This window comes from Cydia amplana, chromosome 6, assembly GCF_948474715.1.
Source record: "Cydia amplana chromosome 6, ilCydAmpl1.1, whole genome shotgun sequence".
In the NCBI taxonomy this organism is placed as follows: Eukaryota; Metazoa; Arthropoda; class Insecta; order Lepidoptera; family Tortricidae; genus Cydia; species Cydia amplana.
Window position 1 is genome coordinate 9,430,964 of NC_086074.1, and position 22,138 is coordinate 9,453,101.

At 38.4% G+C, this 22,138-nt stretch overlaps 2 protein-coding genes across 2 annotated transcripts in view; one reads left to right on the forward strand and one right to left on the reverse strand.

Annotated features, from left to right (window-relative positions):
* The window catches only part of LOC134648835 (nuclear cap-binding protein subunit 3-like), a 299,957-nt gene that overhangs the window by 99,760 nt on the left and 178,059 nt on the right, over positions 1–22,138 (reverse strand). The window lies entirely within an intron of this gene.
* Positions 1,332–8,585, forward strand: LOC134648824 (pre-rRNA 2'-O-ribose RNA methyltransferase FTSJ3). Its single transcript, XM_063503392.1, has 10 exons — positions 1,332–1,498; positions 1,586–2,343; positions 2,741–2,890; positions 3,235–3,339; positions 4,222–4,383; positions 4,668–4,875; positions 5,049–5,306; positions 5,733–5,948; positions 6,298–6,497; positions 8,023–8,585. Exons 1-10 carry the CDS (start codon positions 1,432–1,434, stop codon positions 8,476–8,478), a joined length of 2,580 nt encoding a protein of 859 aa, XP_063359462.1. The 5' UTR covers positions 1,332–1,431; the 3' UTR covers positions 8,479–8,585.

A 22,138-nucleotide genomic window follows, 5' to 3' on the forward strand; every position in this document is an offset into this window, starting at 1 on the left:
TCGAAGTCGGTTAACACTGTTAACAGATGGGATGGGATGCGACAGAGGCGGTGACAGACGGGATACGGGAATAATATCATTTATGCCGGCTACACGCGTAACTATAAATCGTAGCGATTAATCTGTGCAGTCCGATTTGCGCAGTTTTATCTACCGTGCGTGTGTATGACAAATCGTTGTCGATTATCGTAACGATTTGTCATACACACGGTAGATAAAACTGCGCAAATCGGACTGCACCTTGGAGGATACAACTAAACGGAGTAGCCATTAACAGGCTTTCCCCTCTGTCGAAAATAGGCGGCCAACGGTCATACACAATGTATGGACTGACGTTTATTTGACATGGCTATTTTTACGTTACGCATACATTTGACGTTCCCCTCCCCCGCAAAAATCGGCAGACTGTTTTGTACAGAAATGGCGTCTCCGTTTGATTATATCCTCCAAGGACTGCACAGATTAATCGCTACGATTTATAGTAGTTAACGTGTATAGCCGGGGTTACACCTTTCTCTGGAAATTTGGTATGAAATCATTTCCATAGTCTGCCCTTGCCTCGTCTACGTAGAGCAAGGACAGTTTGAACTTTGACGGCAAAAGCTAAGTATGGAAAAGTACCATTTAGGCAAATTACCATTGTGGTTTGAATTGTGCTCCTTTTTGCAAGTTTTCGAACCTGTCATCAAGTTACGATGCGTATAATCAACTTATGTTTTCGGTTACCTACTTATAAAAGAATAACTCCATATGCCTTTTAAATACGCAGATAAAAGTACATACACTGCTTATGCTCAGCGGCATCCTATTTGAAGTAAGATTCTTTATTTAATTTTCTGTTGTACCTATAATGTATGTTTTTACGCCAAATAAATATTTTATATTTCTACTAAGTGGCAATTACAGTGGCAATGGGCAAAATCACGGTAAAGTAAAACAAATATCTATCGATAAAATTATTTTATAATCGATTTTCGAGTGCCATCGATTCATTACGATTGTATGACGATGACCAATGGGAGTAAAACACGAATCTTTGCACGAATCCATCGACTGATTCAATATTGCGTAAATTTATAATGAAATTTAAGGCAATCTAGTATAAAGGTTCTTCATTATGTCATCATTTACATATATTATTTATTTATATAAAATAAAATACATTTATTCCTCCGAATAAATTTTTACCTCATATTGGACCGTCTAAATGTCAGAATACAGTTTAAAAAGAATACAAAAGCTCACGAGCGCCTCCAAGCGATTAAAATTGCTCGCTGGGGATGTATGGCGATTAGTAGTGCACGTTGAACCCAGCCGTCATGTGAACGAGATTGTCAAATTTTTAACCTACAAAACTTTCATGCCTAACCTAAAACCTTGCTGATATTTGTGGTGTTTCTTTTATTTATTTAATGGCAAGAAGCTGAAACCATGGGCAAAAAGTCAAAAGTAGGAAAACAACGTAAAGATAAATATTATCAGCTAGCTAAGGAAACAGGTATGTAAACGCTATCAACATCATACATTGTTTTAATTTAAAGTACAGTCTCATATTGATACTAATTTGGTGATGTCAAAATTACAGGCTATCGTTCCAGAGCTGCTTTTAAGCTTATACAACTTAACAGAAAATTTGGATTTTTGCAAAAGTCTCGAGTATGTCTCGATTTATGTGCCGCCCCTGGTGGGTGGATGCAAGTGGCGCATCAGAATATGCCCCTGTCCAGTATTGTTATCGGCGTGGATCTGTTCCCAATCAAACCCGTACCTGGATGCATAGGACTCACTGAGGATATCACCACTGAGAAGTGTAAAACTGCCATCAAAAAAGAGATAAAGACATGGAAAGCTGATGTAGTGCTGCACGATGGTGCACCTAATGTGGGTCTTAACTGGCTTCATGATGCATATCAGCAAGCTACTCTTACATTGAGTGCCTTAAAGCTGGCCACACATTTCTTGAGAGAAGGCGGTTGGTTTGTTACAAAAGTATTCAGATCTAAAGACTATCATGCACTCTTGTGGGTACTGAAGCAGTTCTTCAAAAAAGTCCATGCAACCAAACCACAAGCATCGAGAAATGAATCTGCTGAAATATTCGTAGTGTGTCAAGGATATATTGCACCTGATACCATTGACCCAAAATTCCTTGATGCCAAATATGTATTTGAGGATTTGGAAATAGTTAAGAAGCAGCATACAAACTTGCTGCACCCCGAGAAGCAGAAGAAGGCTAAGGCGGAGGGTTACAAAGAGAACGACTACACGACACACCACAAAGTTCTTGTGTCACAGTTTATGGGTAAAGAGGATCCGCTTGATCTACTCCAGGGTTGCTCACAGGTACATAAATTGTCACTTACTTTACAACACTGCTGTGAATTTAAATATACATATATTATATTACAATATCAGTGGTATTGTTAATAAGCAATTATATTTTATGCCATATGAATAGGGTTGCCATGATTAGTCGGAACTGATAAGAGAGAGATTTGAATGCTAATTAACCTCAGTTTGTAATCAAATTTAAACTGCAAATTGAATTGGAATTTGTATATTTATTTATTGCACAAAAGAACAACTTAATGTACAAAAGGCGAACTTAATGCCATGAGGCATTCTCTCTGTACCAGTCAACCTTAAGGCAAAGTAGAAAAGATTGTAGGCGGTATAACTATTCCAATTCAAAATTAAAATATGCTTATAATTATAAACTGTATTATAATTGCTATTTCAGATTGTAATAGATGATAAAAGTATAGAGGAACATCCTAAGACAACACCAGAAATAAAGATATGCTGCCAAGACATTAAGGTCTTAGGCCGGAAAGACCTTAAGGCTCTATTGAGCTGGTTGAAGCATATGAAGGAATTGAAAACTTCTCAGGTATGTTGTTGATAAAATAGTAAGAACATATTATATTTAAAGTTTGTGTTCAGTGGGGATGAAAATAATGACATTTTTACATACATAAATGAATAACATAACCTTAAAAACGAATTCAAGGAGAATTTATGTAAAAACAATGTTATTTCTTATCATTAACCAGTGGAGCGCCCTAGTATCACACATGTTATACTAGTTAGTATAGAGTTCCATGCTACTGTGATCCTGGGGGGCTCCATGGGTTAATATTATATAATTAAGTTTATTAGAAAACTTTAGATTAAGATTGTCCCATAATATTTATTTATTAATTAATTTATGATATTTGATTTATTGCTATACAGGAGCCAAAAGAGGAAACAGAAGATGCACCCAAAGAGGCAGAGGAAGAGGAACCTGCCGAGCAAAAGGAAGAGGATGCTGTTGACACTGAGATTGCTGAACTACAGGTAACATACTCATCAAATATTTAACAGGAAAAGATCCTTGCTAATCACACCAATAAGGCCCTGCAGGTTTGTGCTGAGTGTAAGTGTGAGAGATATGAATGTGCCTGCTCGGGACTGTGGAGATTATGTTTTTGAATTTTATTTGTTGTAAGTTTAAAAAAACAAACGACCAGTTCCCTCAATAATAAAATTGCGCAGTTGTAGAAGCAATTTTCATATTTTTAGCTTTTGTGCATAAATTGTAACAAATATTTTAAAGTGCGATTTTGACCTGTTCATGATTTTTTTTATCAAGCAAAAGTCTAAAACTCAGGATTCTAATTGATGGAGACTAGAGAATATCCTCAAGATTTCTAATTACATTTTTGGCAACCGTTTTTGATCTAAAAAAGGCGTACGATTTTTCTTAAAACTCTTGCTCTCTGAAATTACGGCACCATAAGTATAAGGATTAAAAATATTAAAATCCAGGACGCCCAGCTTAGTAGGCAAGGCAGTTAGTTATCCACTAGCTAGGCTAAATAAGTGGCCATTCTGTGCTCCTGTCATGTAATAGGAATATTTATATACTCCTTTAATAAATTAATTGGACAAGAAGAGCGACTAACAGAGAGGAATGGAAGGTCTTAGGGGAGGCCTATGCCGGGAGGCAAGTCGGCCGATGTCAACTAACATAAATGACAATCAAATTCAATTTAATCTAAATATAAATTTAATGTACTAAATATGTTTGACTTGTTTGACTATTTTGACAAATATTCAATAAGTAATGTGACAACACTGTATCATTCAAAAATGTATGGTCGTAATAAAAGGCCATTTTATTTTATTTTATTTATTTTTATTTAATAAATTAATTACTACATATTTGAATGGTTTCAGGATGAGGAGCGTCGCCAGTCAAAACGCAAGCGGAAACAATTGAATAAACAGAGGCAGAAGTTGGCAGAAAAAATGAACCTGAAAATGGTTCTAAAGGGAGATGACGGACCGATTCTTGAGAGCAATGACATGTTCAGGCTTTCTGATATTAAAAATGCTGATGTGAGTGACATTTTCATTATTCTTACACTGAAGAAACTGACTCAATTTTAGATTATACATAGATTTTATGTACATTTTAATGAATTGGTCGTGTTTCAGACGGCCGCACCAGACCGCAACCTTGGTGCGGTCAAAATACTTCTTTTTCGCTTTCACTTATAGCCGCGTCCTTACCGAACGTACGGCGGACTACCTTACACACGATAGAACTTGCACCGGACCGCGACCTTGGCGCGGCAGTCTGTAACGGCTTTTAAAATAAACATACAAACATATATTTTCAGGAATTAGCTCGGACAATAGACCAACAGCCAGATCTTGTGGCAGACCCCGATTCTGATTCCGATGATGAGTTCAAAGTGAAACAAAAATACGTGAAGTATGACGTGGAGGCTTCAAAGCTGGACAAGTCGGGAGTCTATTATAAGGACTCTGACAGTGAACTGGAAATGGAAAGTGATTCTGAGGAGGAAAATGATAAGGAAACATTAGGTAAATTAGATTTGATTAAATAATTTTTTGTGATGCATTAGTATGATGTTTTGGCCATTTTAGTAGAAAATAAATGTGCACATGCGGTTTGGGGCCCGCCATTTGAATAGAGATCCGCATCAGTGTGATAATCACAGGCGGTTGCACACTAAAACTATAAATTTTGTTTTCAGCATTTTCTGATGAAGAGAAGGAATCAAAGAAAAGGGAAAAGCTAACAAAACTAAACACATTAAAGAACAGCAAGCCAGTCAGGACAAAACTCCCCAAGGATAACCCACTGCTGACGGACCTGGACAACAGAGACCCGGTGTCCAAGCGCTCCATGAAGGCGGAGCTCTGGTTCCAGAAGGATGTCTTCAAAGATATTGAGGAGGAGGATGATGAAGGTGTTGATCTTGATAAACTGGCTGAGACGTATAAGGAGAAAGGTATGCACTTACTTGGCTTTTGGACTTTCTGTTTTTGTGTCATTATAAATGCATGTTGTAGCTAGAAAAATAATGATTGCCACGAAATAAAGTAAAGGGTGAAGTAAAGTCCCTGATCTCATATAATATAAGTTTCTTTTGTTATGTTAGTGCTTTGGTGTTATACTGTTAATTTAGTGTAAAGTTTAATAAATAAAATAAAATAAATAAAAAGGATCCTGTACGTAATACGCTAACTGGGCTGTCTAGCACTAACATTTAACGATCCAGTGATCATAAAAGTTTAGCGTCATTAGTTGAATAGTTCGCGGCAATATTTTGCACCATTTTTTAGGGGTTACATAAATCGGAACTGACTACAACTGTACTTTGTAAGTAATACTTTATCAAACAAAATTATAACTGTCGTTTCCTTTTTTTTTAAAGGTAAAACGGTTGCCAATGAGCTCATGGAAACTGATGATGCGCCAACGAGAGGATCGAAGAGGAAACAGTCTGATTTGGGGAGTGATGATGACGATGATGATGATGATGAGTCATCAGACAGCGAGTACGAGGTGGAAAAGAACGTGGCGCCATCTACTGGGAAAGCGGGCAAGGGTGGCAAGAAGGACGGCTTCGAAGTGGTTTCACAGGACCCAGGTACAAAAAAAAAATAGAACCCCCGAGTTTGATAGCTGAAGGTGACGTTGTATGATGCTATATGTTGTGTGGTTAACTGAATTGTCAACTTTGAGTTACCGCATAATTTACGGTACCGTACAGCAATTCGAAACGCGAATTTGTCTTAGGTTTTACAAGTCTATTAGTTCTATTATAATCAATAAAACTTTGGTAGTAGTTAAGTTATAGCAGACATGTAGTGGCGATAAAAATATCATTAGGACTTATTACGTTTTAGCGTTATAAAATAATTATTCTAGTATTTCTAGTAGGTAGGTGTTATACTTCCTTTAACTTACAAGTAACAAATTGTGTTACTACTTTTCAGAACTGAAAAGGCTTAAGAAGACTCTCAAAATGGACGCAGAGACGCTAGCCCTCGGCACTATGATCGCGACGTCGAAGAAATTCAAGAGGGATCTGATAGACGACGCTTACAATCGATACACGTTCAACGATAAGAATCTGCCGGACTGGTTCGTGGAGGACGAGAAAAAACATATGAGCAAGGAGGTTGTTGTGCCTGAGGTAGGTACTCTTTTATACTAGACTAGTGACCCTCCCCGGCTTCGCACGGGTTAACAAATTATACATAAAACGTCCTCTTGAATCACTATCTATTAAAAAAAACCGCATCAAAATCCGTTGCGTAATTTTAAAAATCTAAGCATACATAGGGACAGACAGATAGCGGGAAGCTACTTTGTTTTATACTATGTAGTGATGAAGACTCAAAGTGGACGCAGAGACGCTAGCCCTCGGCACGATGATCGCGACGTCGAAGAAGTTCAAGAGAGATCTGATAGGCGACGCTTACAATCGGTGTGCTTGATTATCAACATCGTGATCGTAATCGCTTGTTTCAAAACGGTTTACTAATATGTTGCATAAAATTTATTGTCATATTTTACTTTCGCATAGCAACCCTTGGCAGAATCATCATTTCGCAGAATTACTTTTTGCATACATTTCTTGGCATACTGTTATTTCGCACAATTTTCTTAATCTGAATAATGCAATGGCATAATGTTAATTTGAATAATAATCCTATAATCGAATAATTGTTTTGCCGAAAATTGTGTCGCATACTATTTGCTTGGCATACTGTCATTTCGCACAATTATCTTAGGCAGAATAAAACATTGGCATAATGTTGATGAGAATAAAAAAATATGGATAATTAGTTTCTCGCCGAAATTGGTATCCTAACCTAACCTACAGTTCTGGCAGCAGTTTCTTTTGTGTAGGGGTCGCAGTTCTAACTAACCTAACCTACAGTTCTGGCAGCAGTTCCTTTTGTGTAGGGGTCGCAGTTCTAACCTAACCTAACCTACAGTTCTGGTAGCAGTTCCTTTTGTGTAGGGGTCGCAGTGCTAACCTAACCTAACCTACAGTTCTGGCAGCAGTTCCTTTTGTGTAGGGGTCGCAGTTCTTACCTAACCTACAGTTCTGGCAGTAGTTCCTTTTGAGTAGGAGTCGCAGTGCAAAATTACAGTCAGTGACATGAGTATTATGCGGTAACAATTTCGGCAGAACCTTTATTCTGCTGCATAAAATTCTGCGAAATTAAAGTCGGCGATATTAGCAATATGCCATAACAAATTCGGTGGAATGTAATTAATTTATGCTACATAAAATTCTGCGAAACTGAAACCGACGATATTAGTATTCTGCTATTCAAAATTCTGCCAAATGAATGTTATGCGACATGACAGTTATGCTAATTATACATTTATGCAAAAGTATCATTCGGTTAAAAATGTTTCTGCGAAAACTGCTATACGAAGTGTATTTCGGACAATCTATATTATGCAAGATAAAGGGAAGCCTTTCAAAACTGGCCCAAGTAACTATTATTATGACTTTGTTAAATATTGGCTAAGTGCCAGCAGATTCAGCCCCTCGGCATGCAATTCGTGACCTAGAACAAACTACGTAAAGTTGCTCCTTTTAGCGATAAACGGTGGCAAACCAAAAATTAAATTGATTAAATTATACACTCTTTATGTCATTTGTTAACATAGTGGTTAATTAAAGTCTTTTATTATTACAGAACTACACAGAGGAATACAAAACTAAATTACAAGACATAAACACTAGGCCAATCAAGAAAGTCGTCGAAGCTAAAGCTAGAAAGAAGAAGCGCATGATTAAGAAGATGGAGCGCGCGAAAAAGAAGGTCGAGGCCGTCATTGAAAACGCCGAAATGTCTGAACGGGAGAAATCTCAGCAAATACGGACGCTGTACAAGAAAGCGCAGACAGATGGTAAGAAAAAGGTCACATACGTAGTTGCGAAGAAACATACGACGGCCAAACGTATGAAGCGGCCATCCGGGGTGAAGGGCCATTACAAGGTGGTCGACCCTCGCATGAAGAAGGACTTGCGCGCGCAGAAGGCCAAGGAGAAGACCATGGGCCGCGGCAATAAGGGCAAGTCCATCAAGGGCAACAAGCCTCCGAGGGGTAAACAGAAACAGCAGAAAAAGAAAGGTAAAAAGGCCAAGTGATTCATGTACTCCTAGTCTGTAGCGTCAAGTGAAGTGGAAGCTAAATGATTAAGTATATTATGTTTCATAAATATACGTAATAAATATAATTCTACTTTTATTTTATCGTGCGAAGCTTTAACACTTAGCTTTCATGTTATCCAATTAAATTATAAAGTTCGTAATGTAGGCTTTGGAAGTTAGAATACCTAGTATATGATAGTTAAGGACTCATCCTTAACTATTCACTCATGACACCGACGGTATCTAACAAAGTAGTTTTCGTAACGCAGCAGTTACAATTTTAGCGAACGTAATTACGCTTACGCGAAGGGTTAATTTTGATCAAGTTTAATATATGAACGCTCGCTCGTCGCCACGTGGCCCGCTGCCGTCCAGACCGCGGCCTAATTATTACAACGTTACCTATGTTTGTCAAGATTAACAGGCTTAATATAGAGATATTTCGTCATCAGCGAGTGTTTTCTACGAATAGGGGTGCATATACCATAGGGCCGTGGGTGTTGGTCAGCATTAGAGATATTTTTACGGCCGGGGGTCAGGGCCGGTGGTATTTAAATCCCCGTGCGTCACTCGCGCTTAACGGCCACAGTTCAGGGACAGACACGGCATATAAATGATAATAACTTTGCCCCGACCTTGGTGCCTGATTCGGATTCGCTCCAACTACGCAGTCTGCCTACTAATGTACGTTTCTGTGAATACGACATTAAAATACAGTATTTGTCTTGTTTGTCAGGATCAACTAGTTACATAAATCTTGAATTTGGTTGGCTACTGAAGGTGAACTAAACCAACACTAGGTTTACCATAGAGTTAACATAATGTAGCCACTAGGCCTCTACCTACCTAGACATTCGAAGACGTATACTATTGCCTCATTTAAACGGGTCACCTGTCAATATCAAGTGTCGTCTGAAATCGGTGTCATTTATATCTAAATCAAACCCGCAAAAATAAACATAGGATAACAAGAAGGAGGGTGAGTGGGGTGTGGTGAGCGGCGGGCGAAGGGGGCGCTATATCGAGCGCGATCACGGCCAAGGTCGGTCCGCGGCGTCATCACCGCTCCCCGCGCCTGTTTACTTATGCACATTGTACGGACTTGTATCTACCGACTCATATTGCTTCCTGGACCTGTTATGTACGAGTCATTTCGTCGAAATGCAACGCATATTAAACACCGTTTAATTTCGTTACGCAAATGTACAAGCGAATATAAATACCTAGGTGTGTTTTTCGTAATTGGAAATTTTATATAGATAATCAGACTGAAATTAAATTAGGACCTAGACTTCACTAGTGCAGCCAATGGGATTTAAACAATTGTCCCCAGTGGGAAAAATACTAACTGAGAATAATTGGGAATAGGTTATTTGTCTTTGCATGGCGGCCAGTTAGTTGCAATCAACAATCATGTTGCTATCATATGATTACATTCGCTACCCTCTCTCGTATATTTATAATTTGATATGATACAGTTAATTACACTACATTGCACATACCTACACCTCACACTGTAACATCGAGGAAAATCTCTTGCTTGTGCAATGTACCTACCTATTTTATTTCAATTCTTAACCTTTTGGACGCCAATGACAGATATATCCGCACCGTAGGTTCAACGCCAAATACCGATTAATCGGCCACAGACCACAAAGCAACATCGACCTACGTGCATATACATAAAGTTCAACTTCAGTTTTGACACTTCAATGATGTGGCGTCATTGACGTATAATATCTAGGGACGGGCTAATGGGACACTAAAAATCGTACTAGTTCAGCGGTGCTACTCACGAATTCCAGCCAATCGTGCAGTCTAACGCAACTAGTTGCGACCAATAGCGCGCGTAATGCGAACTCGTCAACAAATCGCGCGCGTGATGCGAACTCATCAACCAATCGCGTTGTGGCGATTTCACACCGCTGTACTGGCCCCTGTCATGCCTCATTATTATTGCCCGTAAAGCGTCTGAGTGACAACTTTTGTGTTTGACACGGCCTGGAAAAAGTTAAGGCAAAAGAGTAATTTAGATGCTATATACCTATTAAAAGGTGACTTTTTTATAACTGATATTACTGATAGCATTATTGATTGTTGGCGAACTACAATTAGTCCTACAGCTATGCTATGACCTTTTAATAAAATTGTACCTACCAACAATATGGCCACTTATTGTGATTACATGCGATGTTAACACAGACGACCTTGGGCCGAAACAAGGTCGCAGCTATAGAACGTAGGTCTATGTCGGGGGCTCCGGTCCCCGAATGACGTCCGTGGAGGCTCAGGTAGCGGGGGCGCTGTGACCTCGCCCCCGCAAGGTCGCGGATTCATTCCACTCGGTCATATTCACGTATATTGCTCAGACATTACCTATAGGGAATCATTCTGGTTTCTTAATACATATATTATTTATCTTTATTAGGTGTGAGAGATTTGCGACAGAGTATCTTGATACTCCTTTTTCTTAAACTTTAGCCTTGTTGATTAAGACTCATGGCGTCAGACAGACGTGACGTGATTTTCACCACCCGGGCAGAGATGGAAAATTACTGCGGGAAATGTGCTGTTTGCCTTATGTAAGTACAGCACGATGCCACTTCTTTGATAGACAATCACACGTATTGCTTTGAAATAATTGCCAGTGCGCTAGTAACAAGTAGGATTCCTCTAAGTACTTGTTGTTCTGCCGCCTGTAAAAAAATAATTGTAAAATCTCATGTATATGCAACTACTAGAAGAGAGTGTAAACTGCTAACGATTAATAAGTTGTTTACCCCTCATTCTGGCCGATGAGACTTGCGTGACCCTGGCATTGGCTGTCGGTCAAGGAGATTCTAATGGCTGAAGGTTTTAAAACGCCGAGTGTGATTCAACCCTGGACTGTTCCCATCGCTTAGGTACCAAACACAACCACTGTAACTGAGATTTGCGATTACGAATAGTAGTTATGGTTTTTGAGATCATATTTATTTTGGTTTACCTAAAATGACGCTCCCGGTAGGCCATGGTAATGCCGAGTCTCTGCTGCCAACGACGCAGGTAGCGGTAGGTGCCTAAAGAGTGAATCATAACTGTTTTGTTGCAGTCAGTTCATGGCTGTATATTTTTAGACGACTTTGAAATCATTACGATCAATCAGTTAGGTTTAAGGCGTCAATAATTCACAAAACCATTAGTTTAGTTTAGTTTAGTTTCTTTATTAGTAAAAAGTATTTTATAGGTCACACAGGTACAATTGAAATAAGATAGTTATTTACAATTCTAGATAACATTAAAAGTGAAATGCCCTTTAGCTTTAATACCTACCTACCAACATATCATACCTGGTCTATTATAAAATTGATGATACCGTTTGACTACCCAACTATAGCCTAATAGTACAATTATGGTCCATTAGTTCAATACATCAAGTGACGTCATCAACTCATTATCAATAGGTACCAACGTTATTTTTGGTTATGTCTGGGTTGTTTCTTCCAATGTATGAAAATATTTTGCTTCAGAACTAAGTACGAGTACGTCATTCAAATCATAGTCACACCTACCTAAACATTCGAGCTAGTTTTGAGCTAGTTATACACAGGAGGATATTTGACCATAGTTGGGTAGTTTTACTAGCTTACACACCCGATTTGAATAAATATTTTCATAAGGTGAAAAAAGTAGTTTGTTGACTCTAAGCTTTAAGGTAACCGTACCTATAGTCGCCACAAATACAATCCTTAACTCAATACGACGCAATAGTGGTTTAGTGGTATACTTTTTGTAACTATGTTAGAGAAAAGTCTCTCGTACAATAAGTAATCCCACCAAAAACATTTTCATGTAAAATGTTGCCAAGACGAAACCATAAGGCTCGCACTGACAAAAAGTTATCAGATCTCTTGTAGAGCCAAGCTTCTAACTCTACAAGCCCTAACTTCACAAACTCTACACCTTAGTCAAAATATGTGGCTTGACCGTTTCGCTACTGTCACATAGACGTAAGGTGAAATATGTATTCACTATTCATTATTTTTTATAATACAATAGTTCTTGGAGTAACGAAACGGCCAAGCCACATATTTTGACTAAGGTGTAGAGTTTGTGAAGTTAGGGCTTGTAGAGTTAGAAGCTTGGCTCTACAAGAGATCTGATAACTTTTTGTCAGTGCGAGCCTTATGGTTTCGTCTTGGCAACATTTTACATGAAAATGTTTTTGGTGGGATTTCACTTCTTTTTGTAAGTTGCTTCCATCCCCTAATTTAAAGGGTTGCGCGTGTGATTTAAGGTACTATTAAAAATCCTGAAATACGTACCTCGGGGCATCTTTTATACAATCTGCTTTTTACTGATTCCCCATACAAACTTCAACCCTCCTTTTCCCCTAACGCCCTTTTCCACCCCCTTTTCACCCTTACGGGGTGATTTTGGGGTTGAAAACTATTCAATGCCATTCCCCATTACAAAAACTATCTACATACCAAATTTCAACTAAATCGGTTCAGCGGTTATTGATTTCCCATACAAAGTTCCACCCCCCTTTTCCCCCCCTTAGGGGCAAAAAATTTCAGTTATTGAATTATTTTGTTGTTTGTGTAATAATACTATCTTACATACCAAATTTCAGCTTCCTAGGACTTCAGGAAGTACCCTAGAGGTTTTGATGATCAACAGTGAGTGAGTGAGTCAGTGACGAAATTGGGGTTTTTTAGATATGAATAAAATCTTAAGTATTAGAGCTATGCAATTGAAATTTTTTATGTTTAATAAGTCCACTATTGACATCATATCCCGAGAATTTTGTTTATCTGGTATAATCCAAACCCAAGTTATGAGGGTTCAAAAAAACGACGAAGCGCTTCGAGAAAAGGTAGGTCCCTTGCGCCCTTGCGCTTCGCTTTGCTCGTCTTGGCGGGGGCACTACCGTGCCCCCAGATTCACATTTTTATTCTTATTTAACTCAATTTGATACGCAATTTAATAAAGTCACGAGCGTTGCCGCTCATTAATGAAATTACTCGGTAGCAGAAAATCGGTTCTTGGGTTGGGCTCTATTTCAGGAAAAATCTATTACGCAATACCCACGCGGAAGTTTCCCGTAGGATATAGGTAAATGTTGGTAGGTATAGAGAGGGTGCAACTGCATACTGTGCATAGCTGCCGGTACCGATGCTATAGTGCAATACACGCGTTCCGGCCTCCCGGCGCCACCCGCCGCCCACGGTCCTGCCACGTTCCATGCGCACCTACAGGAGTTCTTCATTATAATCCTCCGTTTTATAAGTGACTTGGGCTGAAATCCGATACATAACTTCAGTTATTTCGGTTTACCATTAGCTTTTCGCCGAAATAAATACCTTCTTAAGTAAAGTAACAATGCGTAAGCATGGCGTGCTTATTAAGTACCTACACAGACAAGACATTCTCTAGACTGAGCATAGTAACGCTACCCCCTCTGCCACTATATAGTCTATATACAGTAGTTTTACTCCATCTTCGAGTCAAAGTGTCAGATTCCCGTGCCGTGATTGGTCCGTGTCTTTGAACGGACCAATCACGGCACGGGATTCGCTCACCTCGTCCCCCCGCACCCCCGTATTTTTGGCAGCATCGGTTTCATGAAATAATTGCTCTAAATTCCGTCTAGAGGATTCCTAGTCTATGAGTAGGTACCTAAGTGCATGCGAGGAAATTTTTTCGCGAAATTAGGACGAAATTCTAAATACCTAGAACCGTCCCGAACCCGTAAACTTTAAATAAGTACCCAGAGCCTATATTAGCCTATTTCATGGAAGTTAAGTATATTTCTCCGTGTCGTGGCTGAAGTTATAATATATGACTTATGAGCGAACCGTCGCATATTTAGGTAATCAAATGACCTTCAAGCAACAGTGAGGAACGACTTCTGAATTTCTGCATTAATACCTAATATGTTAAAGGAAGAGAGGGAAGCCTTTGCCCAGCAGTGGGACACAACGGGTTAACAAATAAATAAATAATAAAATGTCATTATTTTATTTCCATGAGTACCTATGATGAGTTATTTTGGCGGATTTTTGTACAGCTTCTATAGCTTTTATCGTAGGTATATATTTTTAACAAGTTGTTTTGATATCGTGAAATGTTGTGTTAAACAAGATTTGTAAATAACGCCTATAGGAATAACACCAACAATGGTCTTGTTTACAAGCATTTTGTATTTGATGTTAATTGTTATGACGACGTTTGACTGAGAATGTTTTCGAATGAAGTATCGCCATTTGGAGTCCGGCGTACAGTGGCGGTATCACGGTCGCATTTTTTGTCGATTGTCACCATGCCTGTCACGTTGGAACAAATATGTAAGTGCGAAAGTGACGGGCATAGTTACAGGCGATAAAAATGGAAATGTTTCAAAGTTTCAAAAAAGTTGGAAAAGTAAATGTCGAAACTTTCCGACAGCACATCAGTGGTCCGGCGAGTCGCAGGTACCACTCCCATAAAGAAATATATGTCTAATAAGTTTGCCGTTATGCCTCCCTTGTTGGTCTGAGCTAAGTAATTAAGTCGTTACATATACACAACAATAAAGAAAACGTAAACAATTACATCAGTACCACATTTGTCTATTTAGCTAATATATTCCGCCTACGTTGTAAAATTATAACCACTTTTACCGAATAGGTATATTGCTCGTTTTACTATTAAAGGCGTTTGTTATTTTATTCGCGTAACGTAACCAGCGAAGTACTCGTATCAGGAAAAACGATTTTCCGAAGAAGGAAATCTAGTTAGGCCAGTTAGGCCAATTTCAATCGTAGTAAAATATTAAAAATGTAAATTTAATCCTTTGATGAATGATCTCTTAGTACAGGTGCCTTATGACTTAGGTACCGACTTTCCGATAAAGTTAAAATGTAGAGAATAACATGCAGTCGCATTTTTCCCTGTCCTGGATCATATTAGTCCAATGCATCCCGCCACCGCGGTATGTTTGAGTTCTGCGACCTTGGTCTCACTCGGCACTTGGCATGCAGCAGACGTGCCCAGCCCAGACCCATTTCAGCTTGGCGGCCTTCTAAGATACGTCTACGGTTGTTGTTCACTGTGTATTGTACAGCAGTCTATTGTTGAATATGCTTTTGACGCATTGGAATTAGATCGGAAACTTGATGAACTTTGCTCGTTCTAAACGCCTTCCACTATGGCTTATGGTACCTAAAGCTTTTCACTTCGCGGTATTTGAGAAAATCTAACTTTGCGTCTCATTAGTTTGCGTTGATGTCTATATTATCTACGTTTACAACGGAAAAAATGCAACATGAACATTTGAGTAAAGACCTAACAGCTAAATAGATTAGAATTTCTCAAATGACCAATCACGATCATATACGAGGGGTGTTCAAAATATTCTCGGTATGAGAATGAAAACAAACAAGTACGAAAAGTTTGATATTCTTATTTTTCAATATACTCCCCCCCTATGTTCATACACTTAAAAGATCGATCAATTATTTTTTTTAATCCTGCATAAAAATATTTTTTATCTTTGGTGTAAAAATGCTCCTCCACTGCCGCCTTCAATGCTTCATCATCGGAAAATTTATTTCCACGCAGATCCTTTTTAAGATTGGGGAACAAAAAGAAGTCGCTGGGGGCTAAGTCCGGACTATACGGTGGGTGAGTAACAGTTTCAAACCCACATTCAACAATAGCTGCCTTGGCAATATGAGCAGTATGGACGGGGGCGTTGTCATGCAGAAGCATAACACCTTTGGTTAACTTTCCTCGCCTCTTTTCTTTGATTGCATCCTTTAATTGACGTAGAATGTTAGCGTAGTACTGTCCTGTGATATTTACACCTTTTTCTTTATAATCGATCAGTAATACTCCTTCACAATCCCAAAATATCGTGGCCATGACCTTGCCAGCTGAAGGGATGACCTTGAACTTCTTGGGATGAGCTGAACCCTTAATGTGCCACTGCATGGACTCTTGTTTACTCTCTGGGTCATAATGATGAACCCAGGTTTCATCTCCAGTAACTATTCTTTGCAGCACCTCATCAGGATTTTCACCGCACAGGTCAATAAAATCGGAACAACAAGCTACACGCATGTCTTTTTGAAGCCGAGTCAGCATTCGCGGAACCCATCTTGCACTTACTTTTGACATATTAAGATGGTCATGGATAATATCATGTACGGTACCAATAGAGAGATTGGTTACTTGTGCTATAGATTTTACCTTCACTCGACCATCTTCCAATATAAGTTTTTCCACTTTATCAATATTTTCTTGTGAAGTAGCTACTACAGGCCGGCCAGGTCTAGGGTCGTCTTCAACACTCTCCCTTCCACGTTTAAACTCGCTTGACCACTTTTGAATGGTAGATAAAGAAGGAGCAGACTCACGGTAAACACAATCCATTTCCTCTTTTATGGTTTTTTGATTTTTACCCTGTTTTGTCAAGAATTTTATCACGCATCGATGTTCTAATTTAGTTAACATTGTCAATTCCCACATGATGTTCATGTTTGTTCAGCAATTGCAGAAAAACAAAAGAACATCTCGCTTCGAATTATACTTTTTTTTTAATGTCAATGAATAAACCTTAGCGGCCAGTAACGAAAGAAATTTTAGAAGAGGTTGTAAGATATCAATACCGAGAATATTTTGAACGCCCCTCGTATAAGTAGGTACAACATGCAATCGCTATCGCTAAGAAATGTTCGTATTGAAAAAGCTTTTTACACCACTTGTTAAACGCTAACATTTGCATGAAAATGCATTTCTCAAACAAGTAACAGGCTTCCTAAAACTATCTAGTAAAATAAAGAAAATGCTATAGTTCAGCTCGAAGCCATCGAGTGGTGGATGGATTGGCCGTTAGAGGGACGTTACACAAATCCCGCGGCTGCCGCCCCCGCCCAATAAAACCGCGAGTTTACGCGCGGGTGAGCGACCACGATCACGGTCGCGCGAACCGCGCCACAGTAGTGTTGTGGAGAGTAGTTTATCTTCAATCAGATGTTGAGAATTCAAGAGGTACACGCTTCGGCGTAGGAGATAAGACGTGGTATTCATTTTGAACGAAAAATAAATAGGTATTAATTCAGACTCTATTAAGTATTAACATTTGATACTAGATAGCTCGAAGTCAGCATTAATTAACCTTGTTTAGCAAGGATGCAGCATCTCAAATTTGAGCACGAACGGTTCGCAACGGAAATGTTCTCATGTAGGTAAAGCTTTATAAAATGCTATTTGACTCAGTAAAGCTACTTGTTGCGACTTTATATGACTGTAAGCACATATTGCAATAATGTGCGTACGTCATGTATAGTCAGTACCGGTCATGTCAACTATTAATTTCAAAACATTGTTAAATTGGAACGCTACGCAATCATTCGTCATTTTAAGGTGCGACCACAACGCTGCTTAAAACACGGAATCGCAGTGACGTGTCGTAAAAGTCACGATTTTGACAATCAATCAATCTTTGGGTAATAAATATCGATACTGTCGATGATTTCGCCAACGTCAAAGTGGATCCCACGTGGGATCGAATTAATATTATTTGTAATAAATAAACTTCAGCCAGTGTACGGTATATAAAACTATAATAGTATGGCCTCTAGGGCTCTAGCCAGCCACGGTTAGAGGTAGAAATACCAAATGCTCGTGCAAGTGCAAGAGCACGACGGCGACGTTGTTCGGTTGTATTATGAGCTCTTGTAAGGCGATAGCTGGACTTTACAAGGGCCACGTAGGGCTACCTGGCGTTGACGCCAGAATGGTAATTAAACTCGTATCAAGATTAATTCTTCATTATCCGCATACTTCCATATTAGTTTACTGTATAATAAGCTATCAGTATTACACTTTAAACAACATTAATGGGCAAAAACAAAAATAAATCAAGACCCGATGTCACCAAGATGGCGGTCGACAAGAAGCCCACGATTTTGACACATGTCTTCCTTAGTAAAGTCGTAAAGTATACGGCACGTCACTGCGATTCCACACCGTCCACGTATTTTGAGCAGCGGTGTGGTCGCACTTTTATTGATGCAAATGTGATGTAAATGTTGTTTGTGTTCAATATATTTTTTCTTGCATCCTTGACAATCTTTTTTGTCGTTCTCGTTGTTTACATCAGTAACATATGAAAGTCATCTAATATTAGATGACTTTCGACGTCTGTTGTCTAAGAGGCTCCTTGCCAGTAAAATAAATTGGAACTACTGAACATCCGTAACATGGCGAGTGCCAAATAAAATCTTGTCAGCATATAGCATACTGTTTTAGTTCCTACTATCGCCGCACGGAGCCCGCGCGCAAACAAAGCAAGCAGCGACAGTTACAGGTAAACGCCGATTAACCTCTCGCCGGGGCGGTCGTTAGCCGAAATGACTTCTCAAATAGAATATCTGAAGGTGACGTGTGACTTTCAGACGTTTTACGGTTACGGCGCGCGATAAAGCGTAAGACAAACTGCCGACGTGCAGCATTGTCCTTTCTTCACTGCGGTACTGTTGTCCTGACGATTCGGGATGAGGGATTTATTTATTTTTAAGAAGCATGGGAGGTGATAAGTAGCGAATGTTGGAGTTTCGTATATCTCTTCGAGCTCCTCTATCACATTGAAAACATTTGAATGACAATTATAATGGGTACTTAAATATTTTTTGTGTTAGAGTAGCATGTTTTTGGAATTCCTGTAACCGAATCTTACCGAAACTGGTCACCATAGTAAGGTTGTTGCGTTGGTTGATTGTCTATGTTTGTAACTCTTGTTTTCAAACTCAAAGAACTCGTTGAGAATCATGGAGGTGTCTAACCTTTTGACGGCAACTCCATAATACTTATTGATAGCTAACGGGGTGGACTGTATGATGAGATGATGCAAACACGTAGATATTATAATTAATTTATTAAAAACAAAGATATATTCAGAGTAAGGCGGTGACGGCAGACTGACATGGAAAGCCAAGAATTCAAAAACGTAGAAAAGTATATTGTTATAAAGGAGGTCGCACGCCAGCCAGTCGCCTACACTCATCATGACGAAATAAAGATTGCTTAACCTTTCTATTGTGTATGGCGGTCTAAAATCATGGGTTCAAACCTGGTTCTAGCCGTATAGAGCAGAAAATATTTATTATGAAAAAAAAAATGCTTAAAGATGACTATACCTACACTTCTTCTTCCTCGCGTTGTCCCGGCATTTTGGCCACGGCTCATGGGAACCTGGGGTCCGCTTGGCAACTAATCCCAGGAATTGGCGTAGGCACTAGTTTCTGTAATCTATATATATAAATGCAAGTGTCCTGACTGACTGACTGACTGATTCATCAACGCAGAGCCGAAACTACAAAAGCTAGAACGTTGAAATTTGCACACTAGGTTGCATTTATAAAGTGTACAAGAGATAAGAAGCGATTTTGAAAAATTCAACCCCTAAGGGGGTTAAAAAGGGGATGAAAGGTTGTATGGGGTACAAGTTTTATTTTAAGATAGGAATTTGAAACTTTGTAAAAATGTATTATATTAAAAAACAAGAAAACTAATTTCAGCGTTTTTGAAAATTCATCCCCCAAGGTGGTGAAAAAGGGGTTGAAAGTTTGTATGGAGATCAAATATTTTTGTGAGTGTGGGACTTGAAACTTTGTATATGGGGATATTATTATAAGACAAGAAAAGTAATTTCAGCGTTTTTGAAAATTCATACCCTAACAGGGTTAAAAAGGGGTTGAAAGATTGAATACATTACAAATGCTTTGAAACTTCTTAGAAAGGCATAATAGCCGATTACAAAATAAAGTAATTGCGACGTTTTCGGAAATTCAACCCCTAAGGGGGTTAAAAAGGGGATTAAAGTTCGTCTTGGGGTGCAAATTTCATTTTAAGCTAGGAACTTGAAACTTTGCAAATAGATATTAAATTTAATACACAACTACTAAATACAAGAAAACTAATTTCAGCGTTTTTGAAAATTCATCCCCTAAGGTAGTGAAAAAAGGGTTGAAAGTTTGTATGGATATCAAACATTTTTTCGAGCGCGGGACTTGAATCTTCAAGTCCCGCGCTCGAACGCTGAAATTACTTTTCCTGTCTTTTAATAATATCCCCAAATACAAAGATTTGTATTTGGGGATATTATTAAAAGACAGGAAAAGTAATTTCAGCGTTTTGTAAAATTCATCCCCTAACAGGTTTAAAAAGGGGTTGAAAGTTTGTACAGGGTACAAATTTTATTTTAAGCTAGGTACTTGAAAGTTGGTAAAAAGATATAATATTAAAATACAAGAAAACTAATTTCTGCGTTTTTGAAAATTCATCCCGTAAGGTGGTAAAAAAGGGGTTGAAAGTTTGTATGGATATCAAACATTTTTTCGAACGCGGGACTTGAATCTTTGTATTTGGGGATATTATTAAAAGACAGGAAAAGTAATTTCAGCGTTTTGTAAAATTCATCCCCTAACAGGGTTAAAAAGGGGTTGAAAGTTTGAATCCATAACAAATGCTTTGAAACTTCTTAGAAAGGCATAATAGCCGATTACAAAATAAAGTAATTGCAACGTTTTTGGAAATTCAACCCCTAAGGGATTTAAAAAGGGGATGAAAGTTCGTCTTGGGGTGCAAATTTTATTTTAAGGTAGGAACTTGAAAATTTGCAAAATGATATTAAATTTAAACACAAGAAAACTAATTTCAGCGTTTTTGAAAATTCATCTAAGGTGACGAGAAAGGGGTTGAAAGTTTGTATGGATATCAAAAATTTTTTTGAGCGCGGGACTTGAATCTTTGTATTTGGGGATATTATTAGAAGACAATACAAGTAATTTCAGCGTTTTGTAAAATTCATCCCCTAACAGGTTTAAAAAGGGGTTGAAAGTTTGTACAGGGTACAAATTTTATTTTAAGCTAGGAACTTGAAACTTCATAAAAAGGTATTATTTTAAAACGGAAAAAAAAATTTCAGCGTTTTTGAAAATTTATATCTCAAGGTGGTGAAAAATGGGTTGAAAGTTTGTATGAAGTTCAAACATTTTTGTGAGAACGGGCTTGAATCTTTGTACAGAGGCATATTATTAGAATACAAGAAAAGTAATTTCAGCGTTTTTTAAAATTCATCCCCTAAAATGGTTTAAAAGGGGTTGAAAGTTTATATAGGGTTCAAATTTTATTTACTTCAAACTTCGTAAATAGGTAGTTAGGTAAATAGAGGACATGAAAATCTTCTAAGGAGTTTGAGAGGGATTATGTCGAGAACAATTTTATTTAGTTAGGGGCTAGAAACTTCGTAGGTTGTGAAAGACAAGTCTCATGCGTTGTATAATATTAATAATTAACAAATGATTAACCGTCCTACTGCAATATTTTGCTGCATAATGTTCTAAGCTAATGTAGAATATATAACCACCAATATACAAATCCACGCGTACGAAGTCGCGGGCAACAGCTAGTGTATTTATAAGTATTTGTATGCAGTAGTAATTTTATTAGCGTAATTGTAGAGTCAGTTCTATTTAAGTCAGGGGTTCGCATAAACCTGGTTTTGTTTAACGTAAGTACATATTTATTATAAATCGGAAAACCCTCACGCACGCCAGTAACCGGTCCACTAACACATAATTACCACACACATAATGTCAGTCGTCCAGTGGCCTCATTTATGGCTCTT